This window comes from Ailuropoda melanoleuca, chromosome 7 (assembly GCF_002007445.2).
Source record: "Ailuropoda melanoleuca isolate Jingjing chromosome 7, ASM200744v2, whole genome shotgun sequence".
NCBI classification, from domain to species: Eukaryota; Metazoa; Chordata; class Mammalia; order Carnivora; family Ursidae; genus Ailuropoda; species Ailuropoda melanoleuca.
In genome coordinates this window covers 140587213-140608924 of record NC_048224.1, presented here as the reverse complement: position 1 = coordinate 140608924, position 21712 = coordinate 140587213, and the positions used below count along the sequence as shown (strand labels likewise).

The following is a 21712-nucleotide window of genomic DNA, read 5'->3' as shown; positions in this document are numbered from 1 at the left end:
AAAAAGGATTTCTGTTTCCAGTGCACAGAAACCTTTGTTTCTCAGCGCAGAGAAAGCTGTGTGCCGGGCAGTTCATCAATATTGAAGATGTGGTGTGTGTCAGAGGCACAAAGAGGAGGCGGGCGGGAGGGAGGAGGGACAGACGGACGTGCGGGCAGAAGGGCGCAGGGACGTGAGGGCTGGCAGTGAGTAGCACCGCCTCCGCCCGGCTCTGGAGGTGGCCTGGGCGCCCCCGGGGCCACTGCAGCCCGGCAGACACCTGCGGCTCAGCGAGGAGCCCTGGCCGCCACAGCAGGCCTACACCGTCCGCACACGCACAGAAACAGAGCTCTGTCCCGCGCACGGGGCCTGCTGCCGGCCCGACGCAGACGTGGAGGGGTGCCCAGCGCTGAGCTAGATGCTGGTGGGAAAGGTGGCTTAGCCTGCGGGCTGCAGGTCCTAGATCAGGGGCCTGGGGTGGGGCTATCGCCTGTCACCGCGGAGCACATGAAGCTGGGGTGCCGGCCTTGCTCTGGTGTCTGCCGGCCTCTGCGTTTCTGAGTCAACGTCTCGCTAGCGATCGCGTGATTCATAGCCAGACCCCAGCTGAACGGCAGAATTTACATTCTGGGACATTAACACCATTTCTCCAAAGAGACTCAGGACCCGTGCTGATGACTCGCGGGTCCTGCCACACCCAGTTTAAGACCCAGGCCGGGAACTGCCTGGAGATCCGGGCCAGGGAGCCCTTCTACCCTGAAAATCCCCACGGAGGCGGCAAAACGCTCCCTGCACGGACCAGCCTCGAAGCCCACTCTTCCGGTCTTGCAAACGAGCCCATGTAAACGGTGACACATCTGCACACACAGGCGGGTCCCTCGTGGAGCCCCGCCCACCCCGCCGGCCTTGCCCTCCAACCCTGCCTGCGCTTGACGGGGGTGCCCGGCGCCTCTGAGCCCGCTCGGCCCCACAGCGCAGCGGTGGCGGTGGCTGGGCCTGGAAGTGACGGCGCTGGTGCTCATCGCACCCTGAGCGTCGGGACCTGCACGGCCTCCCCAACAGGGAGCTGCCCCGCGGGCAGCGCGGCGTCTCAGCAGCGGCTCTCCTTTGTGGGAGGAGAACAGGGCTGGGAACAACCGCTCCGAGAGAACTTGGAAGGTGTTTCCAGATTCCAGACGAGGTGATTTGCACTGTCCGTACACACTCGTTCACAGCGCGCAGCCTGGACGGGGCGGGGGCGGGGGGACATTCAGATTTTCCTCCTCAAGGCAGGAAGGAGTGAGCGTGCGGTCGATACCACACCTGTGCCACTGCTCCTTGCACTCGGCCTCCGTAAGCCCGGAGACGCAGGACCTGGAGCATGGACCATGGGAGGCAAGGCCTCCGGAAGTCTGGAGACGTGCCCGCAGTGGGGGAAGGCAGCAGACACCGGGCAGGCAAGTCCCTTAGAGGGGACCCAGCATCGGTGATGGGCGTAGACCGTGGTGTGGGCAGTTCCTCAGACCTCACCACCACCGGCACCTCAAGACCCCCGCCAGACTCCACCAGCCCAGGAGGAAAGATGACTACGGGCGTCCAGGCCTCTGACGGTGGACACTGCACGGTAGTCCACGGACCGAGCCCGCACCGCAGTCTTCTGGGCAGCGCCTCCTCCCCAAACTCGCAGAGCCCTGAGCTCAATACCGCACAGCACGGGCACTCTGTGCTCTGTGCCCAGCTCACCGATGGCACAGGGCTTTCCCACGTGCCAGAGACAGGCCTGCAGTTACCGACCATTCCTGTAGTCTGTGACAGAGGGACAGCCCACTGGCCGGATCGCAGTCAGCATGAATTTGGTTCCTTGGAGAGACATCTTTGGGCCTCATCAACTACCCTCCTCTGTGGGTGCTGGCCACTGTCTTGTTCCCAGAGCCCCTCCAATGGGTGGACCAAGGTCCCTCAGGCCTCAGGGCCTTTGCACGAGCTGCGTCCTGTAATGCATCTCCCGTGTCTGCCACTCCTGGCCAAGAGGACACGTCTTCAGGGAGGCCTTTCTCCAGCTCCTGGCCTGAGCTGGGCCTCCCAGCCCCGTGAACTCCCTCTGGAGAGTCTTGGGGCCTACTACTCAAGCCCAGGGCCCGGCCCAGCACTTGCTGGGATAGGAGCTCAAAGAACTTGCGTCGAGGGGCGCCTGGGTGGTGCAGTCATTAAGCGTCTGCCTTCGGCTCAGGGCCTGATCCCAGGGTCTTGGGATCAAGCCCCACATCAGGCTCCCTCCTCCACTGGGAGCCTGCTTCTTCCTCTCCCACTCCCCCTGCTTGTGTTCCCTCTCTCGCTGGCTGTCTCTCTCTGTGTCAAAAAAATAAATAAAATCTTTAAAAAAAAAAAAAAAAAAGAACTTGCGTCGAACAGAGAAACCAAGAGGCGCATGACATGGTGAGTTCCTGCGGCAGCATTTGGAATCCAGCTAGTTCGGCAAAGTTCTTTCTGACCTGCACACAGGGTGGTCCGGGAGTTCCAGAGCCCGTGGCCTGCTGACTGCGGGGGCGTGGCAGCCTGCGGTCTCGCTTTGGAGCCCACATTCGGGAGGTTTCTGGGGCAGAACGCATTCTCATGGGGGGCCTTAGGTCCAAGGCCCTGTTTCAGGTGTGGACGATAGAGTTCCTCTGTGCACAGCCGGGCTGGAAATGGCACAGAGGCGGTGCGTGCAAGGACTCCATCTAGAGGTCACTCCATCTACGGTCACAGCGTGTGGTGCTTGTCCCCGTCCCCGGCTGGCTTCTGCCCCCGGCTCCGGGGCTACAGGCGCAGTGGGCAGCTCTTCCACGGGCAGCTGCAGCTCGAGGACGGGGCAGAGGACACCGCGACAGCCGGCTAGCAGGAAATGGAGGAGCCCGCAGGGGAACGGCAAGCCTCCCCCGGCACTCCAGTGTCAGAAGTCTGGACAGGAAGGGGGTCGCCCCGCCCACTGGCTCTGTAAGAGGGTCAGGCGAGGTCCCGCGTCTTCACAGAACGGCTCTGTGTGAGCACAATACCGTACAGAGAAGCCCCGTGTCCAGCATTCCTGTCTCGAAGGGAGACCCCCAGGCAAGGAGCCCATCCCAGAGTCACGTCTGAGGGAGGTTAACAAGGGTCTGGTCGCAGAGAGGGCAGCGCTTCCCTTCGGCGCCCACAGGGGTGGGGCTGGGGGCCCAGCACATGGCAGGGGACACACGGCCCTCTCACCTCTTTGGTGGGAACCACCCCTTGGCTCTCAGTTTAGCGGCCCTGGGACCCGGCTCAGCTCCAGACAGGTCCACCACCACCTGGGAGCCCTTCGGGACCAGAGTGGCCACTGGGTGCAGAAGATGACGTGCAGCCCCGAGCCCACGCCACTCCTCAGAGCCCCACGCTGCATCTCCGAAGTTCGCGCGGCCTCGCCTGGCAGGTCTGCAGCTCAGGCCTACGTGGGAACCACCTGGACGCCTTGGCAAGGTGCGCACGGAACGGGTGCCCTGCATTTTCTATCCCGCCCGCCCCCCTCTGGCCACAGCCACTGAGTGGATACAGCCCAGCACAAGCTGCCCCAGCAAGGGACGCTGCGCTGAGGTCAGGCCCGTGTCCAGTAGGACGAGCAGCAGGTCAGAGGGTGCGCTGTTGGTGGCGCACTCAGGACGCCGGGAGGGTGTTTTTCCACCTGCCACCAAGCAAGCGTTTGCCCGTTCTTCCACACCCGTCTTACGTAGGGTGTCAGCCAGGTGGGCCGCGGGATGCACTGTCCACACCCGCACCAGGCCAGGGACCACACGCAGAGCACCCACACCTTACACCTGGGCTTGCGGAAACTCATAGCACACACTCCATGGGCTCCGAGAGAGACACAGCTTCGTAGAGAGTAGCTCTGGGAACGCGTCGCGCAGGAAGTTAGCTGCGTGACCCCTGCCCCGGGGGCTGCGTGAAGCCGGGACATGGCAGACGCCCGGCCTAGACGCCACACACCTGTCTTTGCCACGGACAGACAACCAGGCCCCAATGACCCTCAGGACCCTCTTTGACGCAGGCTCTGGGCAGCTGCAGCCAGCACGCAGAGACGGCACGAGCCAAGGCCAATGCTGGCCCCTGAGTGTAAGCAGCACTCAGACGCGCCTCCCGCAGCATGACGTGTTTCTAACGGCCCAACGCCTGCTGTGGGGTCGCTGGGGTCGGAGCCCCAGAAGGCCGTCTCTGCACTTGCTCCGCAGTCGGGGACAGCAGGGTTCCCTCCAGACCGAGTGGACCCCGGGCTCTGGGTGGCCGCAGGGGAGGGCCAGCAGCTCGGCCAGTAACACTCGGGGAATCGCCCCGCTCGTCCTCGCTAAAACGAAGACACGGCTTTCAGGGAAGTTCTACACGAGCCGCTGCTGGGCCAACAGCGCAGAGAAGCAACCACCTCTCCCAAACCCGCCCAGGCCTTCAATCAGGCAAGAAAGCAAGCGTTTCTTGAACGTCTGCTCTACGAGCAGTTGGCGTAGCGGAAACACCGGAGAAGTGTAAGAACCTGCTAACCTCACAGGCTGGCAGAGCAGCCACGGGACTCTGCAGTCGGTGCCCACAGAACGCCTCCCGCGGTAGAGACGGCGGCAGTCACTGTCACCGAGGACTCCGCGTGTCCGTGCATCGGTCACAACCCCAGCAAGCGGGAGTATCCTATTCCGTCTGTTGGATGAGCAGACTAAGGCACAGAGACGTCCAGTGACTTGCCTGAGGCCGCACAGCGGGGACCGTGGAGATTCCAGGAGCAGCAGCTCAGAGGGAGGGACAAGGTACTGCCCATCAGAGGCTTGTCACGCGGGCGACTTTCAGGGACGGGTTGGTAAGTGGAGATGCTCCTTGGGGCGCCTGGCCAGTGAGCTGTGGTGAAGGGCTCGAAGGAGCCGAAGCAGGAGGAGTCAGACCTCTTGGTGAGCTTGGGCCACGGTGACCCTCGTGTCAGAGGTCGAAGAAATGACATTCAGCCGTTCCCACAGGCATTTAAAATCACCCCATAGCTCTGCACGCATTTTCCTTCGTTAGAGTGAATAGCATTCTGACTCGAGGCTGTAAACGCTCTCCGGGCTGCACGTGGAGGAGACCGCGGGGTGGCTGGGGTCGGGCTGCTGAGCCCGCGGACTCGCTGCGGCCCTGGAGGCCCTGCTCAGGGAGCAGCCGCTAAGCGCCTTTGAACCTGAACCTGCCCAGGCCCCCAGGGACCCCGGAGTGAAGGGCTGCTGGTGCGTCCGGGCGGCCTTCTGGGAGTCGCTCTGATGAGGGGCTGGAGCCAGGGGGCCGCAGTCCGTGTGCTGGCTCGCCTTTCCTGCTCAGGGATCCCTGGTTTCTGGCCATTCCTCCGCCTCCTTAGTTTCTGTGGCATCCTGCTCACAGGGCGCTGTGTGTGGTGCCTTGCGTGTGGACAGGTGTCCAGCTGTCACGAATGCTCAGGGACACACAGCCTGCACTGTGCCCTGGCCGGCACCTGGCTTTCTGAGCCACCGAGGGGGTGGGCCGCATCGAGCCCCCAGTTCTGACCACGGTGTTTTCTCCTTGGCCGCCGTTACCGAGAGCAACACAACCACCGGAGACGGTGTTCGCTTCCACACGGCAGAGGACTCAGATGGCAGTTGTCACCGCTGCCCACGGGGGGCTCTGCGGCAGGCACCGGGGGATGCCAAAGTCCCCCCAGAAGTGCAGCCTTGCACACGCACACGCACGCAGGTACAGGACAGGCATGTGCGGAGGGAACAGCACACGGGACCGCGAGGGCAACGCGAACGCATCAGAACAGACGTGAAAACATCTCCCCCCCTTAAGTCAACGTTTCCTCAAGACCTTGTTTCAGAACCAGATCCGAAAACTGGAACCCCTATTAGAGGAGATGGTTCCTGACATGGGCTCCGGTCCCACCCTGAGAAGACAAAGACCCACGTGCCCCATGGGTACACACGCTGGCACACGCCCCACGCCCCGCACGGCGTGGCCCTGCATTGGGTTGCACACCGGCCCCTGCTCTCCCAAGTCCCCGTCACACCCTGGATTCCGTTTTCGGGTGCTACTGTCAGACCCACCTCTGTCCCGATCTGGGCAAGCTCATGCAAAGCCCTCTCTCGGCTCCAGTGGGGCTCCCAGGCCCCAAGCACAGCAGAGCCCAGAGCACACGCCCTCCCTGCGTTCATGCCACCTTGGGCCATTCCGGGCCATTCCGGAGGGTTCCTTGGGCCTGCCCTGCTGGCCCAGGAAGTCCCTGTGTGGGTGAGAAACCTCTCATACCCTCAGTGCACGTGGGTCATCGTGTCCGATCCTGGGCAGGGGGGGGCCCCATGCTCGGGAGGCCCCACGTGGCCTCACCTGGCCCCACGCGGCCCCCGGCTGCAGTTTCAACCCCGCCTTCTCCCGGTTCCAGCACTTGAAGTAAGAGGAGCGGCGCCTGCAGTGGGTCCGGATTAAGGGAGTGTGACACGTGTCACACTCGTGACACAGCTGTAACACGCAGGGACAGAACGGAGGCTGCACTCAGGGCAAGCGTGGCCACCCAGGGGGCACGGCACTCCTCCCTGCCCCTGGGGGTCCCTGGACCTTCGCTCCTGTCCCTCTTCAGCGGTTTCGATCCTCCTTCCCATGAAGGCAAGTCCCCCAACCCCAGCCCCAGCTCCAGCCCGAGCGGCTAGAAACGGGCGCATTCTCACAGGCAAAAATGGCAGCGAGGCTGGAAGCACCTCGGTGGGCCCCCTCCACCCTCCCGGGACTGAGGTGGAGGTCGGGGACCGCAGCAGCAGACTCCAGGCCTCCCGGTCAGCACCTGGCCTGCAGGCCACCCAACCGCACCCCAAGGGAAGCCCACCCCCTGCTGGCTGGGGGTCCATGTTGGTGGGCGCCTCTCCAGCTGCCAGGATAGGGCAGGGTCAGGGAGGGGGGCTGGCCGCACAGGGCAGCTTCCCATGGCTCTGGGGTTGCTGCGGGGCTGTGCGTGGCCTGACCCCTTCTGCCAAATCGCCCCATTTATGGAACTCTTCCCCGCAGGGTCGTCCCAACACAGCCTTCCGCCGGCAGCTACTTCCTGAGCGGACGGGCTCTGGTTTTAAGGCCACAAAGGTGAGCCCACCAACGGGCCCAGACACGGAGCCTGAGCAGGTGGAGGTCTGCGAGCCCAGCTGGGACCCTGCCCTGGCCACAGCCCGGGTGTCAGCCACATGGTAGATGAGAGGGTGTTGGGCTGGGAGCCGGGAGAGGGATGCCACGGCACTCCGTTCCAGGCTGCCATGCGTGTCGTGGAGCTGGAGTCCCACGCAGGGCTCCGGTGGCCAGCCCCACCTCTGGGCTCGGGGCACATACTGACTGCAGCTGCGGCCACGGGACCTGGAGCCCCTGGAACTGAGAAGGGGCCTCCCGCCACAAGTGAAGGCATCCTTCACGCCCACACTGGGGTGGCCCCCCCGAGGCCGCCATCACTCACCAGTCCTTCCCAGAGTGCTGACGGGGCTGGCCCCCACTTCCCCCAGGACCTCCCTGCAGCCACGGGCCACGGCGCTCACAGCGGTCAGGTCGAGGACGGAGCTCAGCCAGGAGCTCCCTTTGAACTTTTGGAATTTCTGTGAATTCTGAGTCACAATTCTGTTTCATTCAACGGAGCACCCAGTCACCTCCTTGGCTCTGCGGCCAGGCATGCACCTGCGTGGCTTTGGGAACCAGGGATGGGACCCAGAGGGTTTCCAAAGTCCATGCCCACGGGGCTGGGGATCAGGCCGGAGGCTGTCCTCCCCTGTGGGCAAGAGCAGGTGCTCAGGCTCATGGCTGGCCCGGACGCCGCACGACCAGGGTGAGGCTGGTCCAAGGGCTTGGGAAGCTGCGACCCCTGTCCCCCGCCCCCAAAAGAGCATCAGCACAAGGAGGCTTGAAAGGGGTGACAGGGGCCCCTCAGACACACACTGTGGCCGCGGCTCAGAAACCCGGCGGAGGCACGCCTAACAGCAGACAGGTTTTAAGGCACAAATATCAGGGAAGAGGGTGTAGCCATAAAACTGAGAGTACTGTTTGCTTGTGACACCGTCAGACCACACCGAGCCACGAGTGCCACAGTGAAGCCCCCAGTGCTCGGTGCACCTGGGAGCCCACGACCACAAAGCAGGGACAGCGGCGCCAAGCTGAGCTCCCCGAGAAGTGGCACGGGAGGTGCGGCGGACGTGGCAGGCCCAGCGAGGAGGCCTCGTGGCCACACTGCGGTCTAAGTTTATCATCTGAGGCTACATAGTGGGTTTTCAGTGCCCAGAACAGGAGGAAGGGGCAAGGGAAGCTCACGAGACCAGCCAGGCACTGGTCACGTCAGCCCGACGCAGGCGGACAGGTGGCCCAGGTGATGTGGACGGCAAGCCAGCACCACCCAGAGCTCGCTGACTGCAGCCCTCCCTGCACCAAAGGTGAGGATCTGAACTCGGTCTTCGGCACAAGGTATCTGTGGACCTTTCATTCTTGGTGATGCCCCGCTGGCAAACTTTCTATGCTCTCAGGAACAGGGCAGCCTGGACGGGGCCCCAATCTCTGGCTGGGGCTGTGACATCACAGACAGAGCCGCTGGGCCCATCCCGCACCAGAGCCAGTGCCCGTGGCCCCAGGAACGCTGAGCCCAGCGAGCTCCTGGAACAGCACTGGGTTAGCCCTTGGGAGGGGGCTGCTGTGTGGACCAGACTGGAAGGTGAACAGACTGATGCCCGAGCATCTCAGCGAGTTTCCCGGGCTGGGGAGGACGGGAGGGAGAGAAAGCGAAAGAACCAGCCCCATCCCAAGTGTGTCCCACAACCAGCCGCACGCGCATACCCACAGTCAGTCCAACCTTTCCTGCGCCTCGGAAACCAAGACACTGAGATCGCCGCAAAAACAAATACCGCCAGCCCCAGAACAGCGTGGGTGACAGCATGCCGGCCACACGCTCTGGCTTTGGGCTGAGCCTCCCGGGCGCCAGGCCCCCCCTCCGGAGTCCCGCAGGTCCACGTTACGGGCCTCAGCGTCTCGCTGGCTCTCACGTAGCAGCTCCGGCCTACGCGCCGCACACCGGCCCCGGGGCGCCCCAGGCACACCCACACCGGCCCCGGGGCGCCCCAGCCACACCCACGCCAGCCGTGCTGTTGGAGATGAAGGAAACGGTTCTGACAGAGCCTTCTTATCTGTCAACATTAAAAAATCACAGATCAGGAAAATCGCTGCGTCGTCCTTCGTCTGGATCTGCCCTCAGAAGGCGGCTCACAGACACACATGCGAGAAGGCCAGGCGTGGCGCGGCCCGTCACGACGCCAACAGCAAGCCCCTTCCAGGACTCCCACAGGCTCCCCGAGGTTCTTCCCTGAGCTGTAGATGTGCACTTTATTCCCACCCTCTGAGCACCACAAACTCTACACACCTTCAAGCACACAGACGTTGCACTACTCGTCACCGAGACCTTGCACGTCTCGTCCACCCTGGGCCTCACCGTGGCGGCCTGTGACACAGGCTGCTGCCTCTCTCCAGGCGGCCAGCAGGGCAGGAGTACAGGTGCTCCACGGACGCTGGCCCACCAGGAGCCACCGCCCGGCGGAGCATGCACACAGCTCAGCGCGGGAAGCAGGGACAGACGGGGGGGGGGGCTGGCGGGCGTGAGGCAGGCGAGACGAAGAGGGAGCTGGCGGGTTAGGCTTTGGTGGGGAGGGGTCACGCACTGCCGTTGACCTCACTGATGTCATGAGGACAAGCCAGGAGGCACCTAAGCCTGCGATGGGATCGCGGCTCAAACCCGCCATCAGGCTCTGCAGTGTGAGTCACCCTGGGACACGGGACACGCCCGTGGCCTCCCCTTGGTCTCCTGTTGACTCAGGGCAGGTACTGGCCTCTGCCAGCACAGACGGGAAGGGCGACGTGGGCATCCTTGCCGGTAAACAGCAGGTGCCAATCAAAGCTAGCATGTGGCGACCTAGGGCTCCAGGCGCGCCCTCCGACGTGTTCCACCGCACCGGCATGAGAAAGACCCACGCCACGCACACCAAGAGGAGCTTCCTCCTCAGGCAAACAAACACCCTTGTTTTTGGGAAACAGCAAACAGTTTGTGGAGACGGGGGGCCCTCCAACCCTTCCTCCGACAACCCGTGTACCATGAGGATAACATCTGCTGGAGGGGCGCACGTTACAAGAAGCGGAACTAGTCCCCACTCAGGAAAACAAGCCGACATCTGCAATGACTGGTGACTGAAGTGAAGAACCTCCCGGAACAGAATGCACGTGTGGGGCGGCCGGGCTCGCGGCAGGCGCCTGAGAGCGCAGCACACCCGCAGCCGAGATGCGCGCGACACACCGTCTGCCCCAGAGCCTCCCCAGCCCCCCGACGTGCTGGCCCCAGGCCCCCGGTCCAGCACGGCTCGCCACACGTGCGGCGCTAGCCTCCGACCCTTCCCCGTGGCACCCAGCCGTCGGCTCATTCACCACACACCGGGGCCTTCGCATCACACTGGAAATTTCAGACGTCTGCTAAGGTTTGGCTGATTCATTCAAGTTGACAGAAATAGTTGACGAGCTACTTTGTCAACCTTTGGCAGAAGCACCTGCTAGAAACCACTTCATTTTTTTTTTTTTTGAAGATTTTATTTATTTATTTGACAGAGAGAGAGACAGCCAGCGAGAGAGGGAACACAGGCAGAAGGAGTGGGAGAGGAAGAAGCAGGCTCATAGCAGAGGAGCCTGACGTGGGGCTCAATCCGATAACGCCGGGATCACGATTTGAGCCGAAGGGAGACGCTTAACCGCTGTGCCACCCGGGCGCCCCTAGAAACCACTTCAAAATGAGCTCCCTTCCTTCCTCGGAATGGGAACAAGGAGACGCAGGCTGTGCCCTCTCCTCTGGCCTGGGGTCTTTGTTCCTGGGCACCCTGGCTGGCCTCAGGAGCGCCCACCCTCCGCCCGGGGCGGGAACAGGTCCTACAGAGACTGGGAGGCTGGCACTGCCACAGGCTGGGGCCTCCAGGCCTGATCCTGCTGCTGGACAGCCCTCTGTTGGGGTGCGTGTGCACCCGCAGCCATGGGGACAGCGCTGGCCTGAGTCTGCCAGGGACCGCAACGCTGCCGGCCCCCCAGGCCCTGGGGCTCCTGGCAAGCGCACCAAGTGCATATCCCGGAAAGCTCGAACAAAGGAGCTCCTTCCAGCTTCCAGGGTGAGCACCTTGATTCCAGGGCAGGTGCCCCGCAGGGCAGGGGAAAGGTGGCCAGGGCCCCAACCCCGCAGCAGCGCCTGACACGCCCCCACCCCAGGAGCACTGCTCCTGCTCCCGCTCCTGCTGGCACCACCCCAGCCCGGACCCCACTGTCAGGGCCGACCGGCCTCCGTCTCTGCAGCCCCTGCGTGGGCGACACACCCGGCGGCTGCAGAAGGCCCCAGCCCGCCCCCCATGCACCGTCCCCCACCCCCGCCAGGGCCAACGCACAGCCCACACGCACCTGTGCTGGTCCTCAGGGGGAGCCACGGCCTGGAGATGTCCTGCGACAGCAGGGAGATGAGGCTTAAGGCCATGCTGTCGCCTCCCTCAGCGAGCGGCGTCAGGAGGTGGCGGCCTGCCTCCCGGAATGCCAGTCCTGAGCACACAAAGGAAGGCGGCAGGGCTCCATTTTTGGGTCGCCCGCCCACTGGCCTGCCCCCCAGGGCCTTGGTGCTAGATCCACGGCTCAGCTCGGGACAGCGCTCGTGCTGGGGACTCCTAGATGTGCCTGCCAGGAACTGCCCAGCCCCCGCGGCGAGGCTCCGCGGCCCCAGCTCCATCCCCGCCGCCCGTCAGCACCCTCCCTGTGGGGGCCCCGTGCCCAGCGCAGTTGTCCCCCAGCCCTCGGGAGGGGCAGGGTCTGCACATCCTGGCCCAGGGGCACCTCGCCTGTCCCAGTCTGTCTGTCCCGTCAGTCTGTGCTCCTTGGAGAGCTGTGTGTGCATGGCTGTTCACGTGTGTAAACAGGTCCTGGGCAGCTGGGGCCTCAGACGCCCCCAAGGGCTAAGAACCTGGAAAATGTCAGGGGGAGGGGAACCCCTGGGGAGCTCGTTAAAATGCAGGTTTGGTTTGGGCTAACGAGCTCCCAGGTGAGGGGAGGCTGCTAGTCGAGGACCAGGTTGTGGGCAGAAAGAGCCCGAGGGGCTCGAGTGGCGCTGGAGCCCACGGCCGGAGAGCACTGTCCTCAGCCGGATCAGGCTCCGGGCGGAAGCCTTCACAGAGCGTGCAGGTTTATCCACGGTTGGGATATCACGTCACAGACTCATTCCCACCCACCTGGGCCTCAGGGGGTTCACAGGGTCGCACACACTCACGCTGGTGGGGAGGGCACTCTCGCTGCAGCGGCAGCTGCCTTGCACCTGCCCCACACCCCCCTTCACGCCTGTCACGTGGTCATACTGACCTGCTGGACAATTCCAATCCCCTCCTTCCTGTCCGCTCCGCCCCAGCCTCCCCCACCGACGTTGGAGGGCACAACCCTACATGCGCTGCTCCAGGGACCGGCCGGGGGCCTTTCAAGCAGACCAGGCTGCAAGCCCCTGGCACAGTGGGCCAGGCCTTCAGAGCCAAGCCAATCCAGCCTCTCCCCTGGCCACGCTCGCCAGCATCACCCCAACCCGGGGCCCCGGTCGCAATGCAGCAGGTCCACCAGATCCCAGACCCTGGCGCAGCTCCCCCACGGCACTGGGCAGGCCCTGGGCCAGGGACACCTCCAAGTCAGCACACAGGGAGGCCCACCCAGAAGTAACCAGCAACCGAAGCGGCTCTGGGAAAGAAGGTGTCAGAGCCAAGGCTCTGCCACCAGAAGGGACGTGGCTTTTCAGCAGGAGGACAGGGGCGCAGGGTGGAGGGAAGGGCTACAGTGATGTTCCTGCCCGCGCCCCCCACTCCCACACCACCGCAGGCTCTCGTGGCCAAGGCCTGGGTGTGCGGCCCAGGGCCTCCAGCAGCCCGCTGTGCTCTGCGGAAGGCAGCAGCCACGGCAGGCCGTGACCTCAGCCGGGGGCCGTCTGCACCTGGGCCGGGCAGGGCTGGCTCCTCTGCTGCCACCACGCCCGCTCACTCGTCCTGCATCCGGGAAGGGTGGCCACGCCTGGCCTAGAGTTCCCCCACAGCCTGCTGGGTGGACAGTCCCAATAGCACGCCAGGCCTGGGCAGGAGAAGAGTCTCGCACCCGGGACCGCACAGCCCCCTTTCTGCCACCCGGTCGAGAGAACGGCCCCCTGGAGAGAGCAGAGCTCCAGCCCCAGCTCCTGATCATTGGACTCACTACTGACTACGTCCACGGCCGACCCTCCAGCCCGGCAGCCCACACTTCTCAGGAAACACATGTGGTCAGTCCCGTGGCACCTCTGTTTTCCTGGTTTGCCCACCAGGAGGGGCTGACGCAGCGGCACAGGCCTCCAGGCCCCAGGCCCAGGGCTTGTGGGCTCCTAGCGACCCCCTGTGCCTCTGCTGAGCTTCTAGGACGCAGACCCTGGGGCTCACGCAAAGCCAGCAAACGCTGTCCTCTAAAACACGTCCCCCTCAGACCCACGACGTGGAGCTTTCAGAGGAAGCTGCTGGTGGAAGGTCTTCCCTCTGCAGACATGGGATTCATTCATCCTAGTAACGTGTGGCAGAGGCCTGGGGGGGGGCACGGGGGCAGGAAGTGAGTGGCCAGACGCCACCGCTCCAAACGTGGGGCCGTGGTGCACGAGCTACACCCCTAGCCCTGGCCACAGTCAGTGAAGGGCCAGGACAAATCCCACACTATTAATGAGATAGACTGGACTCTTTGCTCCGAACACCCACGGAGCTGATCCGTGACCCACTTTTGAGTGTTTCCCCACATGTGTCCTTCTTGGAGGGACTCCCCTCACCCACCCGCCAAACTGTGACCCACCCTCATACCCTGCAGCTCCATGTCCGAGGCACTCACGCCCACCCCGTCCTGCCCTCGTGGCTTGTGTCTACAGCGCTCACACCTGCTCCAAGCAGGTCCTTGTGCGGCTGCCCCAGAGGCCTGCCCCAGGTGGGCTCTCCCTGCTTCTGGTCTTCAGCTCCCGCTCCAAGACCAGCGCCCAGAGCTGGCCCAGCACATGCGTGTTAAGTGGCTTTGGTCACAGGTGGGGGAGTCGAGAAGTAAGGAGGGTGCAGAGGCACCAGGTACATGGGCATTTTCTCTGTAGCGCATTGTCCAGGCCTGGCTGCCGCTCTGGAGGCCCTGGGGGTGCAGGTCTGGCTCCTAGGAGCAGGTGCACCCCATGCCAGGGTCACTGCCCCACGTGCTCACTGCACCCGCGCCTGGCCCTCCACTGCTGTGTCCACTGCTACTGTGGTCTTTCCTTGGTGCCCACCAGGGCTTTCTTCTCATGCACGAGCCGTCCAGGCATCTGAGGACCTGAGGCTCTGTGTCTGGCTTCCCCCTGTTCCTGGAGCTGTGTTCTCTGGGGTGCAAATGTGTGGGGAGCCTGGGCTCCAGGGCAGGGCTGTGGGGCCTGAAGGACACGCTGGCCTTTCCGGCCAAGTCTCCAGGGTCAGGGGCCAGCTCTGGGAACGGGTCAGTCGCTCGAGCCCTGCAGAGCCTCAGACGATGGCCTGGGGACAGCACTCCATACTGTGGGGACAGCTGAGCTTAGAGCCCGGAGTTGGGGCTGGGGACGCATTCAACACAGGGTTGGCGGGTGGGCGCACCGCTCTAGGGTTCACAGACATCAACCCTGATCAGCTGATCCAAGTTACTTTTCTCTGAAACACTGTCCCAGAGCCACATTGTGTTCGGCTTTGTGTGACAGGCGGTGAAGCCACTGGGGCCAGAGCTCCGTGCACAGAGCCCGCTGTTGGGCCAAGAAGGTTTTCCCTTAAGATGTAAACATTGTTCACTGGGTTGCATCGGACAGTCAAACCTTTCTCACTAACAAGGGAGACAACTTCAGTAGCTCTGCCCCACAGTCTGCCCTGGTAGGGGATGGGAAGGAGGCAGAGACCGCAGAGAATCGAGGAGGGTCAGGGCTCACAGGGCGGGGTGAGTGTGAGTTAAGTGCTATGGTGGCCGCCCTGTGGACTCCGGCCTTGTGGGGCAGTTTGCGTGACTGCATCCCATTGCCAGCATTCCTGGTTGTGAAGATGTTTTCCCTGAGAGGCGTTTCGGGGCCTCCGTCTATCTTCCCCGGGGAGAAGCCTGGTGACTGGGAGGCCCGGTCTCTCCGGGGTCAAGGGTACAACGACCCGCAGAGGCTGCCTCGGCCTGAAGTGACAGGCCCCGTACTTCACCAAACAGGGCTTGCTGACTTAAGGGAGGAAACGCAGCGGTATTGGTCAAATTCTTCACCCCTAGCCCCAAGGACCCCGCAGCCCCGAGCACCCCAGCCCTGAGGACTCCATAGCCCGGGCACCTTGCAGCCCAGGGCATCCCCAAGCCCCGGGCACCCCCAGCCCCAAACAACCCCAGCCCCCAGCACCCCCAGCCCATCCTGGCTGCTGCACCTGACTGATACGGGGGCTTGGCACTAATCCGTTCTCATCCTGGGGTACAAGAAAAGCTGAGCCAGGCACGGTGCAATCTCACGGGCAGACCTATGTCCCTTGAACCCTACAAAAATACTTGCATGACTTGAATATAGGGTCCAGGCCCTGATGACAGGGATGCAGGAGGCACAACCAGAGCCCACTCCAGCCAGTTTCTGCCAGAAGACGTGCTGGGAGGCCTGCTTCCTACACTGGGGCACCAGGCACGGCCCCTCCCAGCACCACTCGCCTTGTCTCATCACCACAATCCGGGCAGGCAGGTGTCTGCTCTGCGGGCAGCAGGTGAAGCTGGACACGGTGGCTGCTGGGTCCTTGGGACCCTGTGCTCCTCCTGCAGCCTCCCTCCCACCCTCCCACCCCTCCCCTGCACCCCAGCCCTCCTCCGGATCCTTCTGCCGCAGCTGCTTCTCCTGAGATGGTGCCGCCCCGGGTCAGGGCGTTCCTCCCTCTTCCCCTCAGGCTTCCTTCCCATCTGATTCCAAACCGGCCCATCAGCCCAGCAGCTTGGGGAGCCCTGTCAGCACAGACCCAGCCTCCTCGTCAGACACCGGGCACCCCGACCCCACCACCCTGACCCAGCCTCCTCGTCAGACACCGGGCACCCCGACCCCACCACCCTGACCCGCTTCCTCGTCAGACACCGGGCACCCCGACCCCACCACCCTGACCCGCTTCCTCGTCAGACACCGGGCACCCCGACCCCACCACCCTGACCCGCTTCCTCGTCAGACACCGGGCACCCCGACCCCACCACCCTGACCCGCTTCCTCGTCAGACACCGGGCACCCCGACCCCACCACCCTGACCCGCTTCCTCGTCAGACACCGGGCACCCCGACCCCACCACCCTGACCCGCTTCCTCGTCAGACACCGGGCACCCCGACCCCACCACCCTGACCCGCTTCCTCGTCAGACACCGGGCACCCCGACCCCACCACCCTGACCCGCTTCCTCGTCAGACACCGGGCACCCCGACCCCACCACCCTGACCCGCTTCCTCGTCAGACACCGGGCACCCCGACCCCACCACCCTGACCCGCTTCCTCGTCAGACACCGGGCACCCCGACCCCACCACCCTGACCCGCTTCCTCGTCAGACACCGGGCACCCCGACCCCACCACCCTGACCCGCTTCCTCGTCAGACACCGGGCACCCCGACCCCACCACCCTGACCCGCTTCCTCGTCAGACACCGGGCACCCCGACCCCACCACCCTGACCCGCTTCCTCGTCAGACACCGGGCACCCCGACCCCACCACCCTGACCCGCTTCCTCGTCAGACACCGGGCACCCCGACCCCACCACCCTGACCCGCTTCCTCGTCAGACACCGGGCACCCCGACCCCACCACCCTGACCCGCTTCCTCGTCAGACACCGGGCACCCCGACCCCACCACCCTGACCCGCTTCCTCGTCAGACACCGGGCACCCCGACCCCACCACCCTGACCCGCTTCCTCGTCAGACACCGGGCACCCCGACCCCACCACCCTGACCCGCTTCCTCGTCAGACACCGGGCACCCCGACCCCACCACCCTGACCCAGCCTCCTCGTCAGACTCCGGGCACCCCGACCCCACCACCCTGACCCGCTTCCTCGTCAGACTCCGGGCACCCCGACCCCACCACCCTGACCCGGCCTCCTCGTCAGACACCGGGCACCCCGACCCCACCACCCNCAGCTTCCTCGTCAGACTCCGGGCACCCCGACCCCACCACCCTGACCCGCTTCCTCGTCAGACTCCGGGCACCCCGACCCCACCACCCTGACCCAGCCTCCTCGTCAGACACCGGGCACCCCGACCCCACCACCCTGACCCGCTTCCTCGTCAGACACCGGGCACCCCGACCCCACCACCCTGACCCGCTCTCAGCTCCCCTTCTTCTTCCACGTCAGCTTCGTACTTTCTCTGTACGTTCGTCAAGGCCCGGGGGAGGAGGCCAGTGAGAACCTGGTGACCTGGCTGCCCCCCCCCCGCCCACTGAGCAGACACGTGGCCCCCAGGGACCCCCTGCCCGGTCTCCACGAACTAAACAGAAAGGCTCTGTGTGCCTGATTGGAAAAACACATACGCTGCAGGGACTGTCACCCCACGATGAGCTGCTTCTTCCTCCAGGCAGGGCCTGGGACCCATCGCTCCCCTCCAGAGGGCATAAGCTGCGACCTGGCGTGACCTGGCAGGAGCCGCGTTCTCCTCCTGGATCAACAACTTCACGTCACACCCCTAACGAATCCGGGTGGGCGCTGGGGTTGGGCACATATGGCAGAGAGCAAACACAGCTGGAGCCGTCGGTTAATTAAAATGCCACCGTAGGCGTGGACGCCGGCAGGGTGAGGCTGATTCCCTCCCTTTGGGGGACGCCCGTGGGTCCAGGAGCAAGTGGGCCTCGCCCTGGGGAGCGGGCGGCAGGTGTCCAGGACTCAGACGGCAGCTCAGGGCTATTCCCGGCCGGGAACGGCAGCAGTGGCCCCCCACCATCAGGAGGGCCCAAGCAGCATTTTGTGTGCGGACTGAGCAAGGCGCAGAGAGGTGACCCATGCTTTTCAGGGCTGGACCACGGTGGCCTGGGTCTCAGGACCCACCGGGGCTCCCTATGAGAATTCTGGACTCCGAACCCAAACACCAAGCTGCATGTCAGTCTCCTCATTGGAGAGGTTCGGGACGGGGTGGCTCCAGTGGCACACGGAAGCCAGAGCTGGTGTCGGGCGTGTCTGGAGGTCTGAGCGGGAGTTTCGTGGGGGTGGCGGGAGAGGGAGGAGCCGGTGACAGGCAGGCAGGGCCTTGCCCGCAACAACCAGGAAACAGCGGGTGGCTGCAGCTGGGTGTTGGCGCACATCGGAGCCTCGGAGCAGGCGCCAAGGGGCCTGTGCCCACAGGCCCTCAGATGTGCATCTGAGGAAGAGGTCCACGGCCACGGAGAGCAGATGGAAGGATGGATGTGGCCTCAGGGGGACCCCTCAGGAGGGACACCATGCACTCAAAGCTGTTCCCAAAATGAGTTCGTCTCATGGGAAGGGCAGGACAATGGTGTCCCAAGGGCTCCGTGGGCTCCTGCGGGGTCCCACGGGCTCACGGCTCAGCTGGACACACAAGGCAGTTCCAACGGCAGCACTGGGAGTGTCCTTGGCCGTGACCCACTGTCCCACGTGACCCCAGGGTGGGCAGGCAGTGCACACAGTTGGGGCTTTGGCCTCCCTGGGACCCACCCTCCTTCCCTGCAGTCCCCCGGGGCACAGACGGGCAGCTAGGGGCAGATCCCTCCCCTGACACCTCCAGCTCTCCCTCCTGGGGTCATGAGTGCAGGGATGGCCTCCCAGCCTGGGGGAGCGGCTGGCAGTTCGCCGCAGCCTTGCGGTGACCTTGAGGGAAAGAGTCAGGTCTTTGTGGGCAGAGTCTTAGACCACACAGGTGACTGGGCTCTGCCACGGACAGTGACAGGGACCGAGGTGCCGGTGGCCCGAGCCAGTGGTTCCCTCCCCACTGCTCCCAGCACTCACTAAGCAAGCAGTGCCGTATACCGGCGTGGACTGAGGCCGAGGGTCGCGAGCCGGTGCCGGCTGCTCTGTGGGAACCCCACCCTTTACCTCCCCGTTGTCAGAGGCTCCTGTAGACGTCTCGGAGCCCTGGTGGCAGGGGGCGGGGTGCAGACTAACGACGGACGGGACCTCCTGCATCAGAGGACGCAGTGCGGCATGAGGAGGAGACGGTGAGGAGGGCGGGGCGTCCCTGACACTGACCTCGGGCAAACTGCAGCGGCCCCCACGGCTCTCCAAGAAATGTGCCATCGTGCCTATCTTATGGATGGGATGACTGAGCCCCTTTGCCTCAGTGCACAGCGAGGTGGGGGCCCACTGGGCATGGGAACCCAGCCAGCAGCCTCCAGACACCACCCAGGCACACTGAGGCCGTGCCAGCTGGTCTAGACAGCGCAGGCTGTCTGTGGGGTGAGGAGGCCTTCAGAGTACCCCAGAGAACCCACAATGTCGTTCTCAGGCCTGCCTTCGTCCTGAGATGACCCTCAGGCAGGGGTCTGGCCTTGGGACAGGGCCTCACCCAGGTCCCCAAGCAGTGGGACAAGGCGAGCGGCTCCCCAGGGCGAACGGAAGGCCTGAACCACAGTAAGGAGGCTCCAGCCTCAGGCGCGTCCCCCAGTGCCGTCCACACTCCTGCTGAGGCACAAACCTTCACGTCAGACCTGCGGTGTCCAGGTGCACCCATGAGCTTCTGCCCTGCAGGGAAGGGGAGGTGGTGGGCAGCGCTCAGAGGTGCGTCCCTGGGGGCCTGGCTGCCAGGGGCTGCAGAGCCTTCCACACCTCCGAGCGTCCCCTCCAGGCTCTGGAATCCTGCCGTCCGTTCTCGTCTGTGTCAGGACTCCTGTTTTGTCCTCACCTCCCCAGCCCCCAGTTCATAGTTCTGTTTTCTCTGCGTGTTGTGCTCCGCTGACCAACCATGAACTCTATCTTCATAGACCCGATTCAGCCCCTTAAAGACCACCCTAATCGTGACCCCAGACTTCCTTGTCGCCGTGCTGTGGCTGCTTTCACCAGGCCGGCTCGTCATTCCTGGGAAGCTGAGCTGCCCCCGGCTGCGGCCCCGGGACCACACCAGACTCCCCCGGGGGCTCCCTGGGACCTCGCCACCACCCAGCTCCGGTGGGACGTCCCCCAGCAGGCATGTCCCCGCCAGCGCGCCAGCCCGAGTGTGGACGCCCTGCAGACCCGCAGGAGGGCCGCTGCGCACACAGCTTCCACGGGCCGGCCACGCGTGGCCGTGAAGGGACTGTGACCCCAGGCAGGACAGAGGGAGCCTGAGAAGCCGTCACAACCAGAACCGCCAGCAGAAGCTTCTCTGGGTGGTGAACCACCAGGCGGTCCTTGTTTTACCCCAGAAATCGCCGGCGGTCCCCTGGCCCGCGTGAGGCACGGAACAGCTGCAGTCGGGTGGCGAGGCGGCCAGGGAGGGGCCGGCGGCGGTTCCCGCGGCAGGCTGGACAGGCGGAAGCCGGCCTCGGCGCGGCATCTTCCCAAGGGGCTCTCATGGCTTTTGAATGAAGCGTCTACTTTGAGATCATGGTAGAGCCGCGCAGTCGTGGGAAGCAAGGCAGACCGATCCGTGGGGCTAGTTTCCCCGGTGACAACGCCGGGCTTCAGGACCCGGCCAAGCCACACCTGCTTTTCCTCTGTAAGTGAGGCGGTTTATGTGGCGGTTCCGTTTTACGTTGGGTGAGACTTGTCCACAGGCTGCGGCTCCCGTGTTCCCCGCTGCCTTACCCGCCCTCCGTTCCTGGTATTTGTGATGTCACCAGTGAGGCTGACCCGCCACCTTCAGACCTACGTTCCAGCTCTCACGGATGCTTCCGGTCCTAAAATAGGGCTCCCTCACCCAACCTCCAGCTCTGATGTCCCTTTCCTTCAACAGCACCACCCCCCCAGTCCCCCAAAGACACCCACACTCCGTCCCTCCTCCCAGCAGTCTCTCCCGCGGCACCCACCCCTCCGTGGCTACCGCTGTGGCTCAGAGCCCCGTGGCCCGTGGCCCACACTGTCCCCAGCTCCTGCCCCAGTCTCTCCGTATGCCACCCGCTTCCACACGCACATCTCTGCCTGAAGCCCCCGTGTCTCCAGTGAGAAGTCGAGGTCCTGGACCGAATCCCCACCTGCCTCTCTGGCCACTGCCAGGGCAGCCCGGAACCCCATCCGCACCTCGCGGCTCCCGTGCTCATATAACACGCGTGCTCCTTTACCCGATATCCTGAGCTCGAGCATGACGCCCGGCGTGTGCTGGTGCCGATGAAGCAAGGCCGGATGGTGAGCGTTTTAGAATCTGCGCCGTCCTAAGCGCTCGGCAGACCCGCAGACGGGAGACACGCACCAGCTGGGGACGCAACATCTCCTTCTATCTTGCTCAGAGCTCAAAGACAACGTCAAAGTCGTGCTCTTAACACCAGAGCATAAACGAGCTTTTTGGTGTTTTTGATGTTGTGTCGATACGATAAAAAGGGACTGATTAACAGAGTGGCAGAGGGGGGGCTGAATTAAGTAAAGTGCCATATGCCCCCCAGAAATGCACACCAGAACATTCTGTGTCAGTTCCATGAAGAAGACCCGGCTGAGAAGCTGTTTTACACCCCGTTCGGCTGGATCCTGCCACAGGTCCTGCACATTCCCCAAAATCTGCCCTCAAGAAGTGACGACTGGACATTATCAGAGGGACGGACAGGCCTTGCGGCAACAGCTCGGCTTATTGTCAAGGGCACACGGG

At 64.1% G+C, this 21712-nt stretch overlaps 1 protein-coding gene across 10 annotated transcripts in view; it reads right to left on the bottom strand.

The window, feature by feature from the left end:
* Window positions 1–21712, bottom strand: part of MCF2L (MCF.2 cell line derived transforming sequence like) — a 142797-nt gene that overhangs the window by 55846 nt on the left and 65239 nt on the right. The window contains exon 1 of one of the 10 annotated variants that reach the window (XM_034665492.1): window positions 11401–11735. The exons of the other annotated variants lie outside the window; for them this stretch is intronic. Within the exon in view, the coding sequence (XP_034521383.1) occupies window positions 11401–11719 (319 nt within the window). The 5' untranslated portion in view covers window positions 11720–11735. Of the gene's footprint in view, window positions 1–11400; window positions 11736–21712 lie in introns of those variants that run through there. 10 annotated transcript variants of the gene reach the window in all.